The sequence below is a fragment of the Oncorhynchus mykiss genome, chromosome 22 (genome assembly GCF_013265735.2).
Source record: "Oncorhynchus mykiss isolate Arlee chromosome 22, USDA_OmykA_1.1, whole genome shotgun sequence".
NCBI classification, from domain to species: Eukaryota; Metazoa; Chordata; class Actinopteri; order Salmoniformes; family Salmonidae; genus Oncorhynchus; species Oncorhynchus mykiss.
The window spans coordinates 29,227,410-29,245,550 of record NC_048586.1 but is presented as its reverse complement, the minus strand read 5'-3'; the positions used below and the strand labels follow the sequence as shown (position 1 = coordinate 29,245,550).

Genomic DNA, 18,141 nt, shown 5'->3' with positions numbered 1-18,141 from the left:
GAAAACTGTTCACCAATTGTCTATCTCTCTCTTTGAGTCAACTACTCACCACATGATATGCATGCAGTGCTAGCTATCAGTAGCTTATGCTTTCAGTACTAGATTAATTCTTTGATCCTTTGATTGGGTGATACCATGTCAGTTCATGCTGCAAGAGCTCTGATAGGTTGGAGAACATCCTCTGGAAATTGCCATAATTACTTTGTAAGTCTATGGAAGGGGGTGAGAACCAAGAGCCTCCTAGGTTTTGTATTGAAGTCAATGTACCAATAGGAGGACAGAAGCTAGCTGCCCTCCTGCTACACCATGGTGCTACCCTACAGAGTGCTGTTGAGGCTACTGTAGACATTCATTGCAAAACAGTGTGTTTTAATCAATTATTTGGTGACGTGTATATTTTATATAGTTTTATCTAAAAAGGATAACTTTTTAAATGTTTTACAATTTTTAGAGCCTCCACTGTTACAGATAATTTGTTAGCTTGACATGGTGGGATCTTTTTGTGTCGGAAAATGAACTAGGCGAGAGGAGGCAGTGGAAATGCCTTAATGCACAAATATTTATTTCATAACCGTTACGTCGAAGGTAAACTTGTAGTCACACAATGATATGGTGTGAGGTCTTCCCAATACAACATGGGAAACCATACAGTTTATTAGGCTAAAGATTAAATAAATTATGATGAACTTCCCAGGGTAGTGAAAATGCACGATGATTTCGATGCTCCTTTCCAATAAATATTGAGGGTCTTATTCTGATGACATGATGATCGATGCTTGAGTGCCATTTGACAAAATGCAATGGAACATATTGAACTGTAGATATTTAATAGGCACATGAAAACTTAGGCAAAAAGTGTCTGTTTGGTGGAAACACACTACTGGTGGGAATATTTGCATATTTTCTTTATGCGTAGGCCTCTTTCAGAATAGTCATATGAAAAGCTGTCACAAATTGGATTGAAACCTAGCTACTAGAACAAACAAATGTGAGACTGTTGTTCATTGACTACAGCTCAGCATTCAACACCATCGTGCCCACAAAGCTTATCACTAAGCTAAGACCCCTGGGACTCAACACCTCCCTCTGCAACTGGATCCTGGACTTCCTGACGAGCCGCCCCCAGGTGGTAAGGGTAGGCAACAGCACATCAGACATGCGGATACTCAACACGGAGGCCCCTCAGGGGTGTGTGCTTAGTACCCTCTTGTACTGCCTATTCACCCACGACTGCGTGGCCAAGTACGACTCCAACACCATCATTAAATCTGCTGACAACACAACGGTGGTAGGCCTGATCACCAACAACAATGACATAGCCTATAGGGAGGAGGTCAGAGACCTGGCAGTGTGGTGATTGTGGGCTACAGGAAAAGGAGGGCTGAACACGCCCCCATTCACATCGACAGGGCTTTAGTGGATCGGGTTGAGTGCTTCAAGTTCCTTGGTGTCTACATCACCAACACAGTAGTGAAGAGGGCACGACAAGGCCTATTCCCCTCAGAAGACTGAAAAGATTTGGCATTGGTCCCCAGATCTTCAAAAAGTTCTATAGCTGCACCATCGAGAGCATCCTGACCAGTTGCATCACCGCCTTGTATGGCATCTGCTCAGCATCCGACAGTAAGGCACTACAGAGGGTAGTGCGTACGGCCTAGTACATCACTGGGGCTAGGCCACTTAGTTCTAGTGAAGGGTAAATTTAACAATTCCCAGTAGCAATGATCCAACATCTAGTGGAAAGCATTCCCAGAAGAGTGGAGTCTGTTATAGCAGCAAAGGGGGGACCAACTCTATATTAATAACTATGATTTTGGAATGAGATGTTCAGCGAGCAGGTGTCCACATACTTTTAGTCATGTAGTGTATGTTTGAAATCATACAGGGCATCCTCATAATTATCAGTATAAAGCAACTTTATTTCTAAAGACATTCTCCAGCATCATTTATATATTGACCATAAGAATTGTTTCAACTCCAAGTGATATTTGTCAACAGAATACCATAGAAGGTTCTTCCACAACCATAAGATATTATGTCATCCCTCTCCCAAAGTGTCACACAGCAGGTTATAGTTCATCATATTCCTACTTTCGGAGTTTAAGATGAACAAGGTTCGTCTCAATGATTTGTACATTATGAAATCAATGTATACACAAAAACACACCACCACACCTAAAAGTATTCACAGGGAGCAGGAGAGAGGAAAATCGTTCAAATGAACAGAGGTTGGTTCTTAAACAAGGTTTCTTGTTAATCTCAATGAAGGCTTAATTATGCAAAACAATCAAGTTAGGGAGCTTATGAAGGAACCAGCGTTTTCAACTCTTATTGGAACACATGAAAAGTGAATGTGCATTATACACAAAAATACAGACTGGGGATTCACACAGTCACATGCTACCTTCAGGGTGGGTTAACACTTATGAAAAGTAGACCATCTCTGTCTCAAATGACACGCTATTTCCCCTGTAGTACACTACCAGAACCCTTAGTGCACTCCACATGGGCTCTGGTAAAAAAAAAAAACATGTTTCACATTACATGAGGTATAGGGTCTCATTTGAGATTTTCCTACTATAGTTGTCCACTCCACAGTTTGAAAACCTATCACTGTCCAGTCCATGGCCAGAGCGAAGGCCGATAGACGTCCAGTCAGTGACCAGATCTCAGCCCTACAGTTGTGATGTCCAATGTCAGTGAACAGAGCGAAGCTCTACAGTTGAGATGTCAACAGTCAGTGACCAGATCTCAGCCCTACAGTTGAGATGTCAACAGTCAGTGACCAGATCTCAGCCCTACAGTTGAGATGTCCAATGTCAGTGACCAGAACGAAGCTCTACAGTTGAGTTGTCAACAGTCAGTGACCAGAACGAAGCTCTACAGTTGAGATGTCAATAGTCAGTGACCAGATCTCAGCCCTACAGTTGAGATGTCAACAGTCAGTGACCAGATCTCAGCTCTACAGTTGAGATGTCAACAGTCAGTGAACAGAACGAAGCTCTACAGTTGTCCACATTCGGTGATGACAATCTTCTTGCTGGGTTGGCCAGTCTTGGTGCCCAGCTTTCCCATGCTGCGAACAACATCTATGCCCTCTCTGACGAAGCCAAAGGCCACATGTTTGAAGTCCAAGTTCTCAGCCTTCTTCAAAGTGATGAAGAACTGGGAGTTGTTGGTGTCTCGGCCGTGGTTGGCCATGGACAGCAGCCCTGGGCCTGTGTGGCGCACGTCAAAATTCTCATCCTCAAACTTGTGCCCGTAGATGGATTTCCCTCCTGTCCCATCCTGGTTGGTGATGTCTCCACCCTGAGGAAAGAGGACAATACAGAGACCGGACCAAGCAGAGTTATACATTCTTGCAGAGGTTTACAAAATGTTTTGTGTTCCAAGAGGCACTAACTGTGACCTATGTTTTGGGAAACATGGTATTGAAGGTTATGAAAGCACTTTGGCTCTGATTGTTGTCTGGTTTGAGGCTAACCCCACTCTGGTTTGAGGCTAACCCCACAACTCCCCGCTTCTCACCTGACACATGAAGTCGGGTACGACCCTGTGGAAGACAGTGTTGCGCAGCCCGAAGCCTTTCTGTCCTGTACACAGAGCTCTGAAGTTCTCAGCTGTCTTGGGGACGATGTGAGAGAACAGTTCTATGGTGACCGTTCCCAGGGGCTCGTCGTCAGCGGAGATAGAGAGGTACACCTGGGGGCAGGGTTTGGTGGATTCTTTAGAAATATTATGAAACATTATTGTAGGTGGAGGGGACAAAAGTGGTAGGCGGTCCACCTATACATTAGCAGACAGGGGAAACACTGACCTGGGGATTGGTGTCTCTGGAATGTTCCTGTACCCTGGACAGCTGGGGGGAGGAGAGGGTGGAGGCCTCTGATTGGCTCATTCGACTCTGACACTCACAGAAGACCTTCCTGAAACTCTCGGCCAGCTCCGCGGTCTTAAACTTGGCTGCCAACTGTTCCACCTTACCCTCACCCTCTGGATTTTTTTGTTGTTGATAAAAAATATTTATCAATTCAAATTATATACGAATCAATATATTTATGTAGCTTTGTGTGTGTGTTGCCGAGCTATGTATAGACCTACCTGAAAAGTCAGTAGCTGTCCAGACTAGGGCTTGGTTAGAGGTGTTCATGGGTTTGAGCTCCATGCTCTGACAGATGGTGTGATTGGCACAGACCTTCAGCACCTGCTCCCTCCTCATCAGCACCCGGTAGAACCTCTTATCGGGGTGGAAGAGGATCTTGATGTCTCCCACACCCCTCTCCTTCCACTGGCCCAGGTCTCTCTCCCAGCGGTACAGCTTGGTACGCTCCTTAAACAGGATCTCCTCATCCTCCTCCCCTGACTTAGTCTCCACCTGGACAACACAGTTACATGCAGGTTAATGACGAGACCAAGGGCTCATTAATCAGGAGGGTGTAAGATTACAGAACTCATATAGAAATGTATTGAGTAGAACGTGCAAGATTCTCTGTCATATAGATAGTGTAGAGCTGGCATTACTCCACATTCTATGCCTCCACCTAGAACACATTTAGTCAGTTATAACAATGACGTAGAGTCTCTGCTTGGAACTCAGCATTAAAGGAAAGGTTCACCCATTTTGAACGTTATACTGTTTTTGTGCATCTATGAGTGATGTTCTATCGATTCCCTGGGTAATTTCATGTTTTCATGTGTATCAGAGTTATTGTGGTTCGAGCAGGCAGAAATGCCTCCGGTATGACGTAGCACTGTGATAAAGTCGCTCACTACACTGGAAATGAAGAGGAATAAGCCTTTTAGATCGCAAAATCATCTATCATACATGTCAGATTTCAATACTGGCTGATGTCACAACTCGGGAGGATGTCTTCTCTCAATGTTTCCCATGTGCCTTAGAGACTCCACTCTGTAAGGCACATCGATCTGCAGTTTGAACACGGTGAGATTGTAGACTCCTAAATTGATAGTGCAGTTTGTTTAGGAGATTTTACAGCTAACTAACATGCTGATATTATCTTCTGTATTATAGCGTGTAGCTACGTTTGCCCGTAGAAAGAGCATTGCACTGTGGATTTTGTAGACGACTTGAGATGCAACAAATTTCCATGTTGCTACAAACCTTATTATGATGGCAAAATGAAAAATAAATTCACAAAAAATGTTTCTCACATTTTAGTGTTATTTAACCCTGTAAATTAAAGAATTTGTGGTTTTATTTTGATTTTTCCTTTAAAAAGCGAGATTGGGGTAAGGCCCTGCGTTAGACTGGTGTCCTGTCCAGGCGGTGTACTTGTACAACAAGCTGCCTCACTACAGAAACCGGTCTGCTCCTATGAGCCGTTCTGGCTCGCACACACCAAGGCTACTTACTTTACTTCATAACATGACATTCCCAGTAAGGGGAAGTGGAGATAGATGAGTAGCAGTGCATTGATAAGTACCTCTGGTAGAGAGACTATGGGTTCAAAGTCAATGCCCACATTATTAGTGTCCCCTTCATCACACTCCTCCTCCCCTCCGTCAGCTTTGGCTGGGTCTGCAGCTCCAAACAACGTAGCCCCGGCGTTCGCCCACGAGAAGTTGGAATCTAACAATGAAAGATAAAAAGTTAAATGAAATGTTTGTTTTCACTGAAACAAAGCTCAGTTGTCATGGTGACGAATAGAAATCTTAAGAACACACATCATATTGAATTTTCTTCAGTCAATCGTATTCAGAAAACTTAGAAGTACCAACCTTGTTTTCCAAAGGCAAATTCCCCCCCAGTGTTCTGTGGCAGATCAGCAAAGGAGAATCCTTCCCCTCCTAGAGCACTGAAGCCCAATGAGCCAAATGAGTTAGGAGCATCTGTAAAAGAGAAAGTAAGGAAGAGAAGACAGCTCAGTTTGCTGCATTTGTGTCAGAAGTGGGATTGTGTTGCTGGGAGGACATAGAAGGCATTGCCTAGAGTTAAGTGTGGGTAGAATTCAAAAGGCTTTGCAGTGATAAATGTTTCATACCCTGAGTAGTGGTTGTAGTAAATGTAGTATTGGAGTCTGGCTCAGAGGTCTTCTTGGCAGACAGGTCTATAGGGCTGCTGCTGGTAGCTGCAGGAGTAGAGTCTGACTGATCTGGAACCTGTTCCCCGCTGCTGGCAGCAGGGTTTAGAGTTTGACAAGAAACACAACTGCTTGCAGACTCCTCATTTCTAACAAGACACATGTCACACTCCCACTGCCCTGGCTTTTTGCCAAACTGTGCACCAAATCCAAAACCAAATGAGGGGGTTACCAAAGCTGGGGCACTAGCAGCAGGTTTTTCTGAAGGGTTTGGAGTTGTAGCCTGCTCCCTGCTGCGGGAGACGGCAGTCTGCGATGGTGTTGAAGTGGAGTCTGACTGATCTGGAGTCTGCTGCTCCTTTGTAGAGGACTGGACCTCTGCCTCCTGAATGGTTAATGACTGAACTGAGACCTGTTCTTCTGCTGTAGAGGACTGGATGTCAGCATCCTGGATGGAAACCGACTGTTCTGTGGCTTGTTCCTGGCTACCTGGGGTTGGGATTTCAGCCTCCTGTATGGTTAAGGACTGATCTGGGACATGTTCCTCTGCTGTAGAAGACTGGACTTCTGCCTCCTGGATGGTAACCGACTGTTCTGTGGCTTGTTCCTGGCTACCTGGGGTTGGGATTTCAGCCTCCTGTATGGTTAAGGACTTATCTGAGACCTGTTCTTCTGCTGTAGTGGACTGGACTTCTGCCCCAGACTGATCTGAAGCCTGTTCCTGGCTGCTGGGGTACTGGTCTGGGACCTGTTGTTCTGGCACTGAATCGCAGGTGCTGGAGGACACATCCTCAGATGAAACAGGGTCTGAGCTTCTCTCAGCATCCTGAAACACAATAACTAAAACAGTTAACATTTGCTTGAGAGAACCACTTTCAATTTCTTATAACCCAATGCCACATAAGTTGTTTACCTTTGTGCAAACAAATGCATATCATATAATCTCACCAGAGCCTCCTGTGCTTTGCGGAACTCTGTCTCAAAGTCCTCTGGCTTGTCCTTCTCTGCCTCGCTGTCGCTGCCTACACCACAGAAGAAGGTTGAAGGCAGCTGCAGGTTCCTGGCTTTCTGTTCCTCCTCTGGAGTTGGCCTCTTCTCCCATAAAACCTCAACCTCCGGGTCCAGACCTTCAACACCTGCCTCGGCCTGGCCTGCTGAGAGGAGACGAGTGGGGCAGGTTATTCGTGAAGTAACTTTTGAGGAGAAATTTCACTCCAACCTGTCCTATTCATACCCATCTCTATAGCTGCTTTGGCCATGAAACTTACCAGAACCTGCACTTGCAGCCTCTCTCTCAGGAGGATCCCGGTACAGTTTTCCATTCAGGGCTTTAACTGCTGTCTCAAAGTCCTCATCTGCAATATTCACAGCACAAACTAACGTTAGCAACACTGTCAACTACAATTACCAAACGGTTGCTCATGCAGGTAAAAAAAATCAGTCTGGTCGTCGCTGGTATATCCTGGTTCGTTCTGGTAGCAGAAGAAGGTGAGAGGCAGCAGGAGTTCCCTAGCCAGAAAAGCCTGCTCAACTGTTGGCTGCCTCACATACACCACTTCCACCTCACTGTCGGCCTCCGCATGGGAGGGTGCTATAACACAACACAAATGGTGAGACAACTCAGTCAGGAGGCCCCCTTCCTACAGAAACTGTAATTTGATTCTAAAAGGCAGGCTAACATTTTATTAACTAGAAAGTCACAAAACCATTTCACTAAGCAGATAGGTGCATGTCTAGGGTTAGTTCCTCATCAAAACACATGCATCTAAAAGAATTGACACCGTGCATTTCACCACACCGAGCGAGAAGTCTCCTATATCTCTGACAATGCTATTACTACTGAGTAAGTCAATCTCAAAAGCATCATAAACATTAGAACCATGGATCTATAGTGTACATGAGGCCAACCATAGAGGATAGCAGTTATACCATTTCTTCCTGCTGCTCTAAAACCAATTCAAAGATTACTGTCTAGTGGTAGAACAAGTTTTGCTTGTGACATACAGAACATGCTACCGGAGTTTCAACTCTGGCTCTTTCACTGGGACATATTGTAAATCTCTGGAACAAACCGAACCAGAGTGGGATTTGATTTTACACTGTTGCTACACATCCTGGACTACAAATGTGTGTGTGACAGCACATTTCTGTCAGCAAGCATGGCTGGAATCTCCCCGTGTAAAAAATAAAAAAATAAAAAAAATTCCTCCCCAATTTTGATATCCAATTGATGTTTACAGTCTTGTCCCATCGCTGCAACTCCAGTACAGACTTGGGAGAGGAGAAGGTTGCATCCTCCAAAACACAACCCTGCCAAGCCGCAGCAGTCACTAGAGCGCGATGGGACAGGGACATCCCGGCTGGCCAAACACTCCCCTAACCCGGTTGACGCTGGGCCAATTGTGCATCACCTCATCCGGCTGCGACTCAGCCCGGGATCGAATCCAAATCTGTAGTGACACATAAAGCACTGTGATGCAGTGCCTTAGACCGCTGAGCCACTCAGGAGGACAATAATGTTTTGCATATTTAATTGATTAGACGTGATTTGGAATGGCACACACCTGTCTATGTAAGGTTCAACACTTGACAGTGCATATCAGAGCAAAAACCAAGCTATGAGTTCGAAGGAATTGTCCTTAGAACTCTGAAACAGGATTGTGTCGAGGCACAGATCTGAGGAAGGGTACCAAAACATTTCTGCAGCATTGAAGGTCCTCTAGAACACAGTGGCCTCCATCAATCTTAAATGAAATAGTTTAGAACCACCAATACTCTTCCTAGAGCTGGCCCCCAGGCCAAACTGAGCAATTGGCGGAGAAGGGCCTTGGTCAGGGTGTGACCAAGATGGTGATGACCAAGAGCTCTGATGACAGAGCTCCAGAAATGGGAGAACCTGGAGATGGGAGAACCTTCCAGAAAGACAACCATATCTGCAGCACTCCACCAATCAGGCTTTTATTGTAGAGTGGCCAGACGGAAGCCACTCCTCAGTAAAATGCACATGACAGCCAGCTTGGAGTTTGCCAAAAGGGGTCTGAAGGACTCTCACACCATGAGAAACAAGATTCTCTGGTGAAACCAATATTGAACTCTTTGACCTGAATGCTAAGGGTCACATCTGGAGGAAATCTGGCACCATCCCTACGATGAAGCATGGTGGTGGCAGCCTCATACTGTGGGGATGTTTTTCAGCAGCAGGGACTGGGAGACTAGTCAGGATCAAAGGAAAGATGAACAGAGCAAAGTACAAAAAGATCCTTGATGAAACCTGCTCCCGAGCACTCAGGACTGGGGCGAAGGTTCACCTTCCAACAGGACAAACGCTAAGCACACAGTCAAGACAACATAGGAGTGGCTTCAGGACAAGTCTCTGAATGTCCTTGCGTGGCCCAGCCAGAGACCGGACTTGAACCCAATCTAATATCTCTGGAGAGACCTGAAAATAGCTGTACAGCGACGCTCCCAATCCAACCTGGCAGAGCTTGAGAGGATCTGCAAAGAAGAATGGGAGAAACTCCCCAAATACAGGTGTGCCAAGCTTGTATCATCATACCCAAGAGGACTCTAGGCTGTAATCACTGCCAAAGGTGCTTCAACAAAGTACTGAGTAAAGGGTCTGAATACTTTTATAAAATGTAATATTTCCGTTTATTTTTTATAAATTTGCAAAAATGTCTAAAAACCTTGCTTTGTCATTGTAGGGTATTGTGTGTAGATTGATGAGGACCGTTATTTTTTTTTTTAAATCATTTTTAGAATAAGACCAATGTAACAAAATGTGGGAAAAAATCTACTGTCTCTGAAAACTTTCCGAATGCACTGCATGTTCCACTCGTTGCGTGCTGGTTAAGACCGGCTACCAGGCAAGGCCAGACAGGTGCCAGCTGTGTAGGTGATGTGTCACAGAACACACATAGTGTAGTGACAGAGTACCTGGGGGCTCAAATTGGGTGGATGAGGTGCTGGTCCAAAAAGTCTTTGGGTTATCTTTGAAAAGCCTAAAGTCCAATCCTACAAAATAATGGTTGGCATGTGAGACAAACTAGAATTGGGGGTGGTTGGATTAAGAAATGAAAATGTATGAATGCATCTTTGGTTAGCTTCAAGTTGCTGAACGTCATTGCATTAAATAAACGTAATGGATTAGGCCTATATCAATCTTTCTATATTTCGGTCCTGTCCCATAGAGAATGCTAGAGATATCTTTATATGTTCCATTATGGTGTCTGTAAGCTCACGGGCAGCGCCATTGAGGCAATCTCCATTATTATTACCTCCTCCTTCTCCTCCTAGTTGGCAAACAAACTGAAAGGGTGCACACTGCCACCTAGTGTTTGCTCAGAAGTAAAATTTACTGGCAGATGACTCGGATGAAATCATGTGATCCTTCCCACCCAGTTGACTACTCTAAGAATGGTGGGGACAGGGCATAGTTAGAGGACAAAAGTGTGACACCAATCTGGCCCCCGAGGACTGGAATTGCCAAGGCCTAATCTAGAGTCCTCTAACTATGTCCTGTCCCCATTTCTGCCTTCATGAAGACAAAGCCTGCAATAAAACTTGTGACTGCATTATTCTGTATAATATACTAAATGTAATGGATTATAATCCATTACATCAGCTATCATATCAAACAACCTATATCAAAATAGCAAATGTGAGGAAGAGTGGAGTTAGGCTAATGGGAGTGACGGTTATGTTCTGTCCTACGAACACAAGGCTGCTGGGAGGAGCAATGCGGAGGAGCAATGCGGAGGAGCAATGCGATAAACCAATGGGACATGAATGGAATCACAACACAATGTGGTCAAATTATGTGAAAACTCCATAATGGGCGTCACCATTCAAAAACAAGCGGTTTACTCTGAACCACAATATCAACAAAAACGATCAAGAAATGAAAACAAAAGGCTTACCCTTTTCTGAGATTTTGAATGCAGTTAAAGGCTGGGAGGTCCGACTGCTGTCTTTAACCTTGGAGCTCTCTGGAGAACTATCCTCCTTGGATGACGGTGGGCTGCTGCCGTAAAACTTTTGGAGAGAGTCTGTTCCAAAGAGGAACTTGGGTGGGGACATCACCATCCTGGAGAGGTTGAGAGGGCTATGTGGAGTACCGGTGGAGGACTTACAGTCAGGGGTGTGTAAAGTCTCATGATACAGCTCCGTCCGTTCTGTGGTGGTCTCCTCCAGGATGGCCACAGCAGCTCGTCCACACACGGTTGTCCCCGTCGCTATTGCTTCCTCCTGAGTAAAGGTCTCACTGGAGGCGATTGGAGTGACCAGAATCTCATTCTCTTGGGCAGTTTTAGCCTGGTCAAATATATCTCTGAAGGAGTTAGCCACATCCTTCAGTTTGAATCTCACAGCTAACTGCTCAACATTTCCCTTAGTTACCTCGGCAAAGTCAATAGCGCTCCAGACCCATGCCTTCTCAGCACCCTTCATGGGCTCCAACTTCATAGAAGATGTGACCCAATGGTTGGCGCAGATTTTCAGGACTTGGTCTCTCCTCATGATGAGTCTGACTCGTTTGGTATCGCAGTTCTGCAGTATCTTGAGGTCTCCGATGCCTCTCTCCTTCCACTGGTTCAGGTCTTTGTCATAGCGATACAGCTTTGCCCTGTGGCTGAAACACACGTTTTCATTCTCCTCTCCAGTGGAGATCTCCACCAGATCTGGCAGGGGAACCACAGGCTCAAAGTACAGGCCGTCCCGCTCCTCCTCCTGGCTAATGTCCTGCTCCTCGTCCGCAGACACCCCGCTCTGGTTCATCTTGGCCAGCGACTTGGCGGGACTGACGACAGGCTGGAAGCTGAAGTTGAAGCCCTCTGTGGATTCTCCAAAGCAGAAGAGGTTCTTCCTGATTGGGCTGCTTTCCAGGGGTAAGGCGTAGACAGAGGTGTCAGCACTGTCGTCCAGAGCCTCCTCTCTCAGGTCATAGTTGTCCCATTCTAAGGTAGGGCCAGTGTTCTCTGCGTGGGGCTTGATATTCAGACCAGAGGTGTTACTGGCTGTCGTGATGTTAGCATGGCTGTCGTCATCCTTGATCTTGGTTTTGTCATCGGTCAGGAAAGATTTAAGATCTTTCAGGCCGGACTTCATCTCCTCTGCCTTCTGGATGAGATGTGCAGTTCTGCCTGTGTCAACAAGCTTGTGAGGAGTCTGCAGTGGGATGTCTAACAGGAGCCTCTGACACTCCTCAAACTTCAGCTTGAACTCTTCAGCCAGCTCAGGGGTTTTAAACTTGGCAGCGAGTTGCTCCAGTCTGGCATCTCCATCAGAGAAGTCATTAGCCAGCCACATCCAGGCCTTGTCGGAGCCAGCCAAGGGCTTCAGGTTCATGGTGGTGGTGATCCAGTGGTTGGCACACACCTTCAGGACCTGCTCTCTCCTCATCAGCACCCTGAGCCTGCCATTGGTGGCGTTCTTCAGGAACTTGAGGACCCCAACGCCCCTCTTCTTCCACTGGCTGATGTCTCCATCAAACCTGAAGAGCTTCACTCTCTGAGAGTAGAGAGCCTGTTCGTCCTCTTCTCCTGTGACCAGGTCCACTTTCTCTGGCATCTGGACCACAGGCTCAAACTGGATATCGTCAATATCCTCTGTCTTGTATATGCCCTCTTCATCCTGGTCAGCTGAGGTGTCTGCCCTCTGGTTTGACTGAAGGGATGTGAACAGCTGCTCACCAGCGCGGGTGAAGCCTTTGAAATTGGAGTCAGTCTGACCAAACTGGAAGTCTCCTTGTGAGTTTTTAGCCAAGTCTGCAAAACTGAAGTCGTTGGGTTTGCCAATGAAGAGGGGATTTTCATCCTGACCCGTCTTGTCCACTGACAGCACTGATGCATATACACTGACACCAAATTCCTTCTCTCTGTGCTGCTCTGCGATATTCTTCAGGAACATTGACGCAGACCCTGAAGCAGGGGTCTGAGTTTCAGCTGGTAGGGTTTCCTTTGCAGTTTCCTGAGTGCCAAACTTAAAGCCACCTGCTGGGATGGGCATGGTGAAAGAGAAGCCTGCAGCACTGGGGGTACTGCTTTCAGCCTGAGGAGGGGTCTCAAACTTGAAGGATGCAGGGGAACTTTTATCAACTTTGCCTGTGCCAAACTGCAAAGAGCTGTCACCCTTGAAGTTCGCTTTAAACCCAGTGCCTGTGGGTTGAGTAGAGGCAGTCCGACTCCCGAAGTTAAAGCTGAAGGATGAGCTGGAAGTGGCGGCTGTGGCTATGCTCTTAAAATTGGGATTGGGCATCTGACAGGAGACACATTGACTAGCAGAGTCGTTGTTTCTGACTAGACATGTGTCACAGTCCCACTGTCTCTCCTGCCTGGCAAACATGGCCCTAAGAGAGGAGCTGCTAGCATTGGGGTTGGGTGTCTGGCAGGAAACACACTTAGAGGCAGATGCATCATTCCTCACTAGACAGGTGTCACAGTCCCATTGTCCATCCTTCCTTGAAAAAGCAGCACCAAAGTCTGACACTGTTGGCTCTGTTGTTGGTGCTACCTCTACTGTTGATTTTGCTGAAGGGTTAGGAGTTTGACAAGAAACACAACTGCTTGAAGAAGCCTCATTTCTTACAACGCATGTATCACAGTCCCATTGCCCTAGCTTTTTGCTGAATTGGGCACCAAATTCAGACCCAGTTGAGAGGGTTGCCAAAGCCGGGGCACCAAATGGCATGGTTGAGGGCTTTGATTCTGCTGCTTCATCTACATCTGTTTTGGCTACAGAGTTTGGAGTTTGACAAGAAACACAACTGCTAGCAGACTCCTCATTTCTAACAAGACACGTGTCACACTCCCACTGCCCTGGTTTTTTGCCAAACTGTGCACCAAATCCAGACCCAATTGAGAGGGTTGCCAAAGCTGGGGCACCAGCAGCAGGTTTTCCTGAAGGGTTAGGAGTTTGACAAGAGAGACATCTGTTTGCAAATGCCTCATTTCTTAAAGTGCATGTATCGCAGTCCCACTGCCCTGGATTTATGCCGAACTGCACACCAAATCCAGAGCCAAATGGCATGGTTGAGGGCTTTGATTCTGCTGATACTTTTGTGGTTTCTTGCCTCTTTCCAAACTGGGCACCAAAACCAGCAGCAGGTATATAAGTGGTGCCACTGGTTCCAAACGTAAAGGAGGAGGGTATATGAGCTCCAAAAGACCCAAATCCTTTTCCAATAGATCCTGCGCTGCTGGTGTCTTTTGACGAGTCAGCTCCAAATCCAAAAGTAAATCCTCCCACTGAAGCTGCCCCACTAGTAAAGCCTTTGATGTCAGTAGCCGGTGCGCTGTCCAGCTTTGATGGGGCATTAGGGTTGGCAGTCTGGCAGACAACACACTGCATAACTTTAGCTGCATTTCTTACACAGCACACATTGCAGTCCCACTCCCCGTACTTCTTTGCAAACTGGGCACCAAAGTTTGTCGCCTCTGGGGCAGAGTGTTTAGGATATTTTTTTTCCCTACATGACTGATCTTGCTGCTTTTCTGGAGATTTGGGAACGATCTTCTGAGCCTCTTCAAACTTTGTCTTGAAGAGCAATGCCTCGTCTTCCGTTTTGAACCGGATGGCCAGTTGCTCAGGCCTTGGTTCCTCATCCGCATAATTAACGGCATTCCAGACCCAGGACTTGTCAGATCCAGCATTTGGTTTCAGGAGCATATCTGGCGTGATGTAGTGGTTAGCACAGACCTTTAGAACCTTCTCCCTCCTCATCAGTAGACGCACTTTCCCTGATGTATTGTGCTTTAGGATTTTGACTAAGCCGATACCTCTCTCTTTCCACTCTTTTGTCTCCGCATCGAATCTGAACAGCTTGGCCCTGTTACAGAACATCTCCTTCTCTTCCTCCTCTCCAGTCTTCACGTCTACTTTGTCAGGGAGGGGCACAATAGGCTCAAAGTGAGGCCCATTCTTGTCCTCCTCCACATGAGTGCTGTCGTTATTGCTCTCGGCTCCCTTCTCCTCCACTGCTGTGTTTGCCAGCCCAAATACCGGCGTGGTTACATCAGTGAAACTAAATGGCTGGTCAAATTTTCCAAACAGGTTTGGTTTGTCCTGGATCTGGATTGAGTCATTAAAGGAGAACCCAAGAGCGCTTTTAGTGCCAAAGGTAAGTATCCCTCCCAGGCTAGGAGGATATTGGGGCTTCCCCTCTGAGGGGTCCTCTGATTTGGTGGGAATGTCTGACGTCAGAAGACCTAACAGGCTCTCATTGTTTTTGGACTTGAAGGTGAAGTCCCCGTCATTGGATTTAAAGTTGGAGTTGAATTTAAAGGCAGCGGATGATGGAGTGGACTGGGCGACTATTCCAGCACCAAAGCTAAGCACTTTAGGAGGCTCAGCAGGGATTGGCTGGCCAAAAGACATCTTCCCAAAGTCCACAGGCTTTCGCCCAATGCTCTTAGCTGGTTGGACAGGTACGATGAAGGGCTTGATGAAGTAGCCAGACTCAGGGATGGGAGGGTTGGTGGTGGGCTGAGAGTCGGCCCCAAATCTAAAAGTAAATCCTCCCACTGAAGCTGACCCACCAGTAAAGACTTTGGTTTTAGTAGCCTGTTTGTCTTGAGTCACGTCCTGGTCCTCGTCCACAGACACCCTGATCCGGTTCAGCTTGGCCGGGGACTTGGAGGGACTGATAACTGGTTGGAAGCTGAAGCCAGGGGTGCATTCTCCAAAGCAGAAGAGGATTTTCCTCATTGGGCTACTGGCTAAATGAAAGGCATATCCAACTTCAAAAGGAAAAAAGTTAGATAAATACATTTTTAAAAGGCACAATTGTTATTATTTTTTCCCTAGCCAAACAGCAGCCAGCCACATGGTTTGTTTTAAAGCAGTGGGGTGGGGCTGGAGAAATGTAACCTCTTTCAAATAAGTAACTGAAATGATGCAAGGACAAGATCAAAGGATAGATTTAAACATCATTTTTAACTATAAACACTTGTTTGTGTATCTTGTGGGTTATGCTGAGGTAATACATGTGTATATATATCAATAAATATTGCAGATTGGACTTTTAATTGAACAGAGCGTATAACAGAGCATATATATATCACTAAAATATAGTCTTCATTGTTCTGTATGCATGAGATATAAGCTTTACCTTTTCTAGATATCTTTACCATTTCCTCATTGAATACATTCTCCATTCGGTCTTGTAGTTCAGAGAGGGACTTCTTGACATCCTCAATGGAGACATGAGGGTTAAAAGTGCTGGGTAAGCCCTCAATTCCCGGCGGGACAGAGAAAGACTGGAAACTCTATGAGAGATCAGAAAACAAGGTAAAGTCATGTAACCATAGAAAGGAGATTTTTTTGGGGCATACCACAGAAGTCTAGAGAGGCTGTTTCCTCTGTTAACAGAATGAGTGATGTCACCTTGAGGAAATGGATGTGATCCTCTGTGTGTGAGAGCTGCTCCAGCTCAGCGTCTTTCCTCCTTAGCTCAACCACCTCCTCCTCCAGTTGCTTCAGGTGTCCTTCAGTTCGACTCACTTCAGCCATCTCCTTGGCTTTGATCAGCTGCTTCACCTTAGAGCTCCTTCTCTCAATGGAGCGGATAAGCTCAGGAAAGATCCTCTCACTGTCCTCCACTGCTGCCTGTGCAGAGCTCTGTTAGGACACACAGAGAGGACAGGGCCCACTTCAACCATTCCGCTCACTCAGCTCTCATCAGGACCCTAGTCAGCTCGTTCCCCACAGTGGTGCTCAGTAGGATTACAGTTTCTTAGACAAAAAAAAGTCATTTTTTGAGAAGGCCATCAGCCAAAGGACCTCTTCAAGAATTACCTTGACAAACTGTATAGACTGTCTCGCCTCCAACACCCCCATCTCCGTCTTCTGGATTCTCTGCTTTAATATCTGCTGTTTCTCATCCAACTGTTTCTGAACAAAAATAAATAAATAAATACATCACAAAAACACCAAATCAAAGAAAGTATTGTGCTATGTACAATATCAAATGTTGATAGATTTTAATATTTTAAAAACCCAACGTAAATCAAAACCGTGAGGTAATAAAAATAAGAAAAGTATAATTCAAATGTAGAATAGATTTAGAATGTAGAGTAGACTTCATAAGACAATAAGACTTAATAAGAGGCACAGGATATTTTATGGTGCATCAGGCTTTTTCCTGTTTGTGCCCTTAGAACACTTCCTTAGTAATCAACTGTGGTAATAGACATGAGAGTGAAATACAAAGCTCATGTCCTTACCTGTTTTTCATTTCTTTCTGCTGCAGCTGACACTGTATCATGGCCTTTATGTTCATCCACTGTACAAAGATAACAGATACACTGCTGATCTGTACGGCAGTAAACCTCCAGCAGTTTGTCATGATGAGAGCAGATCATCTCATGGAGTTGTGTGGATGCTTTGACCAGCTTGTGCTTCTTTAATGGAGCTACTTCATAATGAGGCTGTAGATGAGTCTCGCAGTAAGAGGCCAGACACACCAGACAGAATTTCACAGATTTGAGTTTTCTCCCAATGCAGAAATCACACTCCACATCTCCAGGTTCAGCATAACAGTGAGCAGCTAAAGCAGCATGTAGTCCTGTATTCTTCAGTTTCTCCACCAATTCAACCAGTAGAGTATTTTTGTTCAGAACAGGCCTCGGGGTAAAGGTCTTTCTGCAGTTTGGGCAGCTGTAGACACCGTTAAGATCACCCTGATTCCAGCAGTCCTCAATACAGCCCATACAGTAGTTGTGTCCACAGGGAATAGCCACCGGATCTTTCAGTAGATCCAGGCAAATTGAACAATTCATCAAGTCCATTGCATCTGCCATTATAGTAAACACATCAACAGGCTGAGCAGCAAAGTATCACAGATCAGTTTCGTTTCTCTGGAAATGCTTGTTGTGTGGGAGATTGGGAACGTTTCCTGATTCGGTGGGTGTTGTTTGTGCTGTACTCTGTCTGTAGGGGGTGTGGTGTTGGACAGAGGCCAGGCTAGGATTGTTAAAACAGGACTCTCTTAGGAAACGTAAGTGATGGAAAGTTAAAACTGATCAAATGTATCCACACTTTAACTAACAGATTAAATAAACAAAACTTGTATTTTTCATATCTGTATTTGCAGGTAGAAAAAAGT

The 18,141-nt window shown here is 45.7% G+C and overlaps 1 protein-coding gene across 1 annotated transcript; it reads right to left on the bottom strand.

Moving 5' to 3' along the window:
- Positions 1-1,898: 1,898 nt before the first annotated feature.
- Positions 1,899-17,880, bottom strand: LOC118943584 (E3 SUMO-protein ligase RanBP2-like). The gene is made up of 14 exons (XM_036959065.1): positions 17,261-17,880; positions 16,833-16,928; positions 16,422-16,655; positions 16,147-16,303; positions 10,961-15,775; positions 7,310-7,396; positions 6,990-7,195; positions 6,003-6,867; positions 5,740-5,850; positions 5,445-5,590; positions 4,102-4,375; positions 3,818-3,993; positions 3,529-3,702; positions 1,899-3,309 (listed from the first exon to the last, which is right to left on the bottom strand). Exons 1-14 carry the CDS (start codon positions 17,834-17,836, stop codon positions 3,004-3,006), a joined length of 8,223 nt encoding a protein of 2,740 aa, XP_036814960.1. The 5' UTR covers positions 17,837-17,880; the 3' UTR covers positions 1,899-3,003.
- Between the last annotated feature and the right edge of the window lie 261 nt (positions 17,881-18,141).

What these genes read in the sequence shown, in the direction of transcription:
- LOC118943584 (XM_036959065.1), bottom strand. Translation starts at nt 17,836, where the DNA reads ATGGCAGATGCAATGGACTTGATGAATTGTTCAATTTGCCTGGATCTA. An exon ending in GACAGCTACTGACTTTTCAG is followed by an intron (nt 3,994 to 4,101) that starts GTAGGTCTATAC and finishes AAAAAAATCCAG; the next exon opens with AGGGTGAGGGTAAGGTGGAA. An exon ending in CCAGAGACACCAATCCCCAG is followed by an intron (nt 3,703 to 3,817) that starts GTCAGTGTTTCC and finishes CCCTGCCCCCAG; the next exon opens with GTGTACCTCTCTATCTCCGC.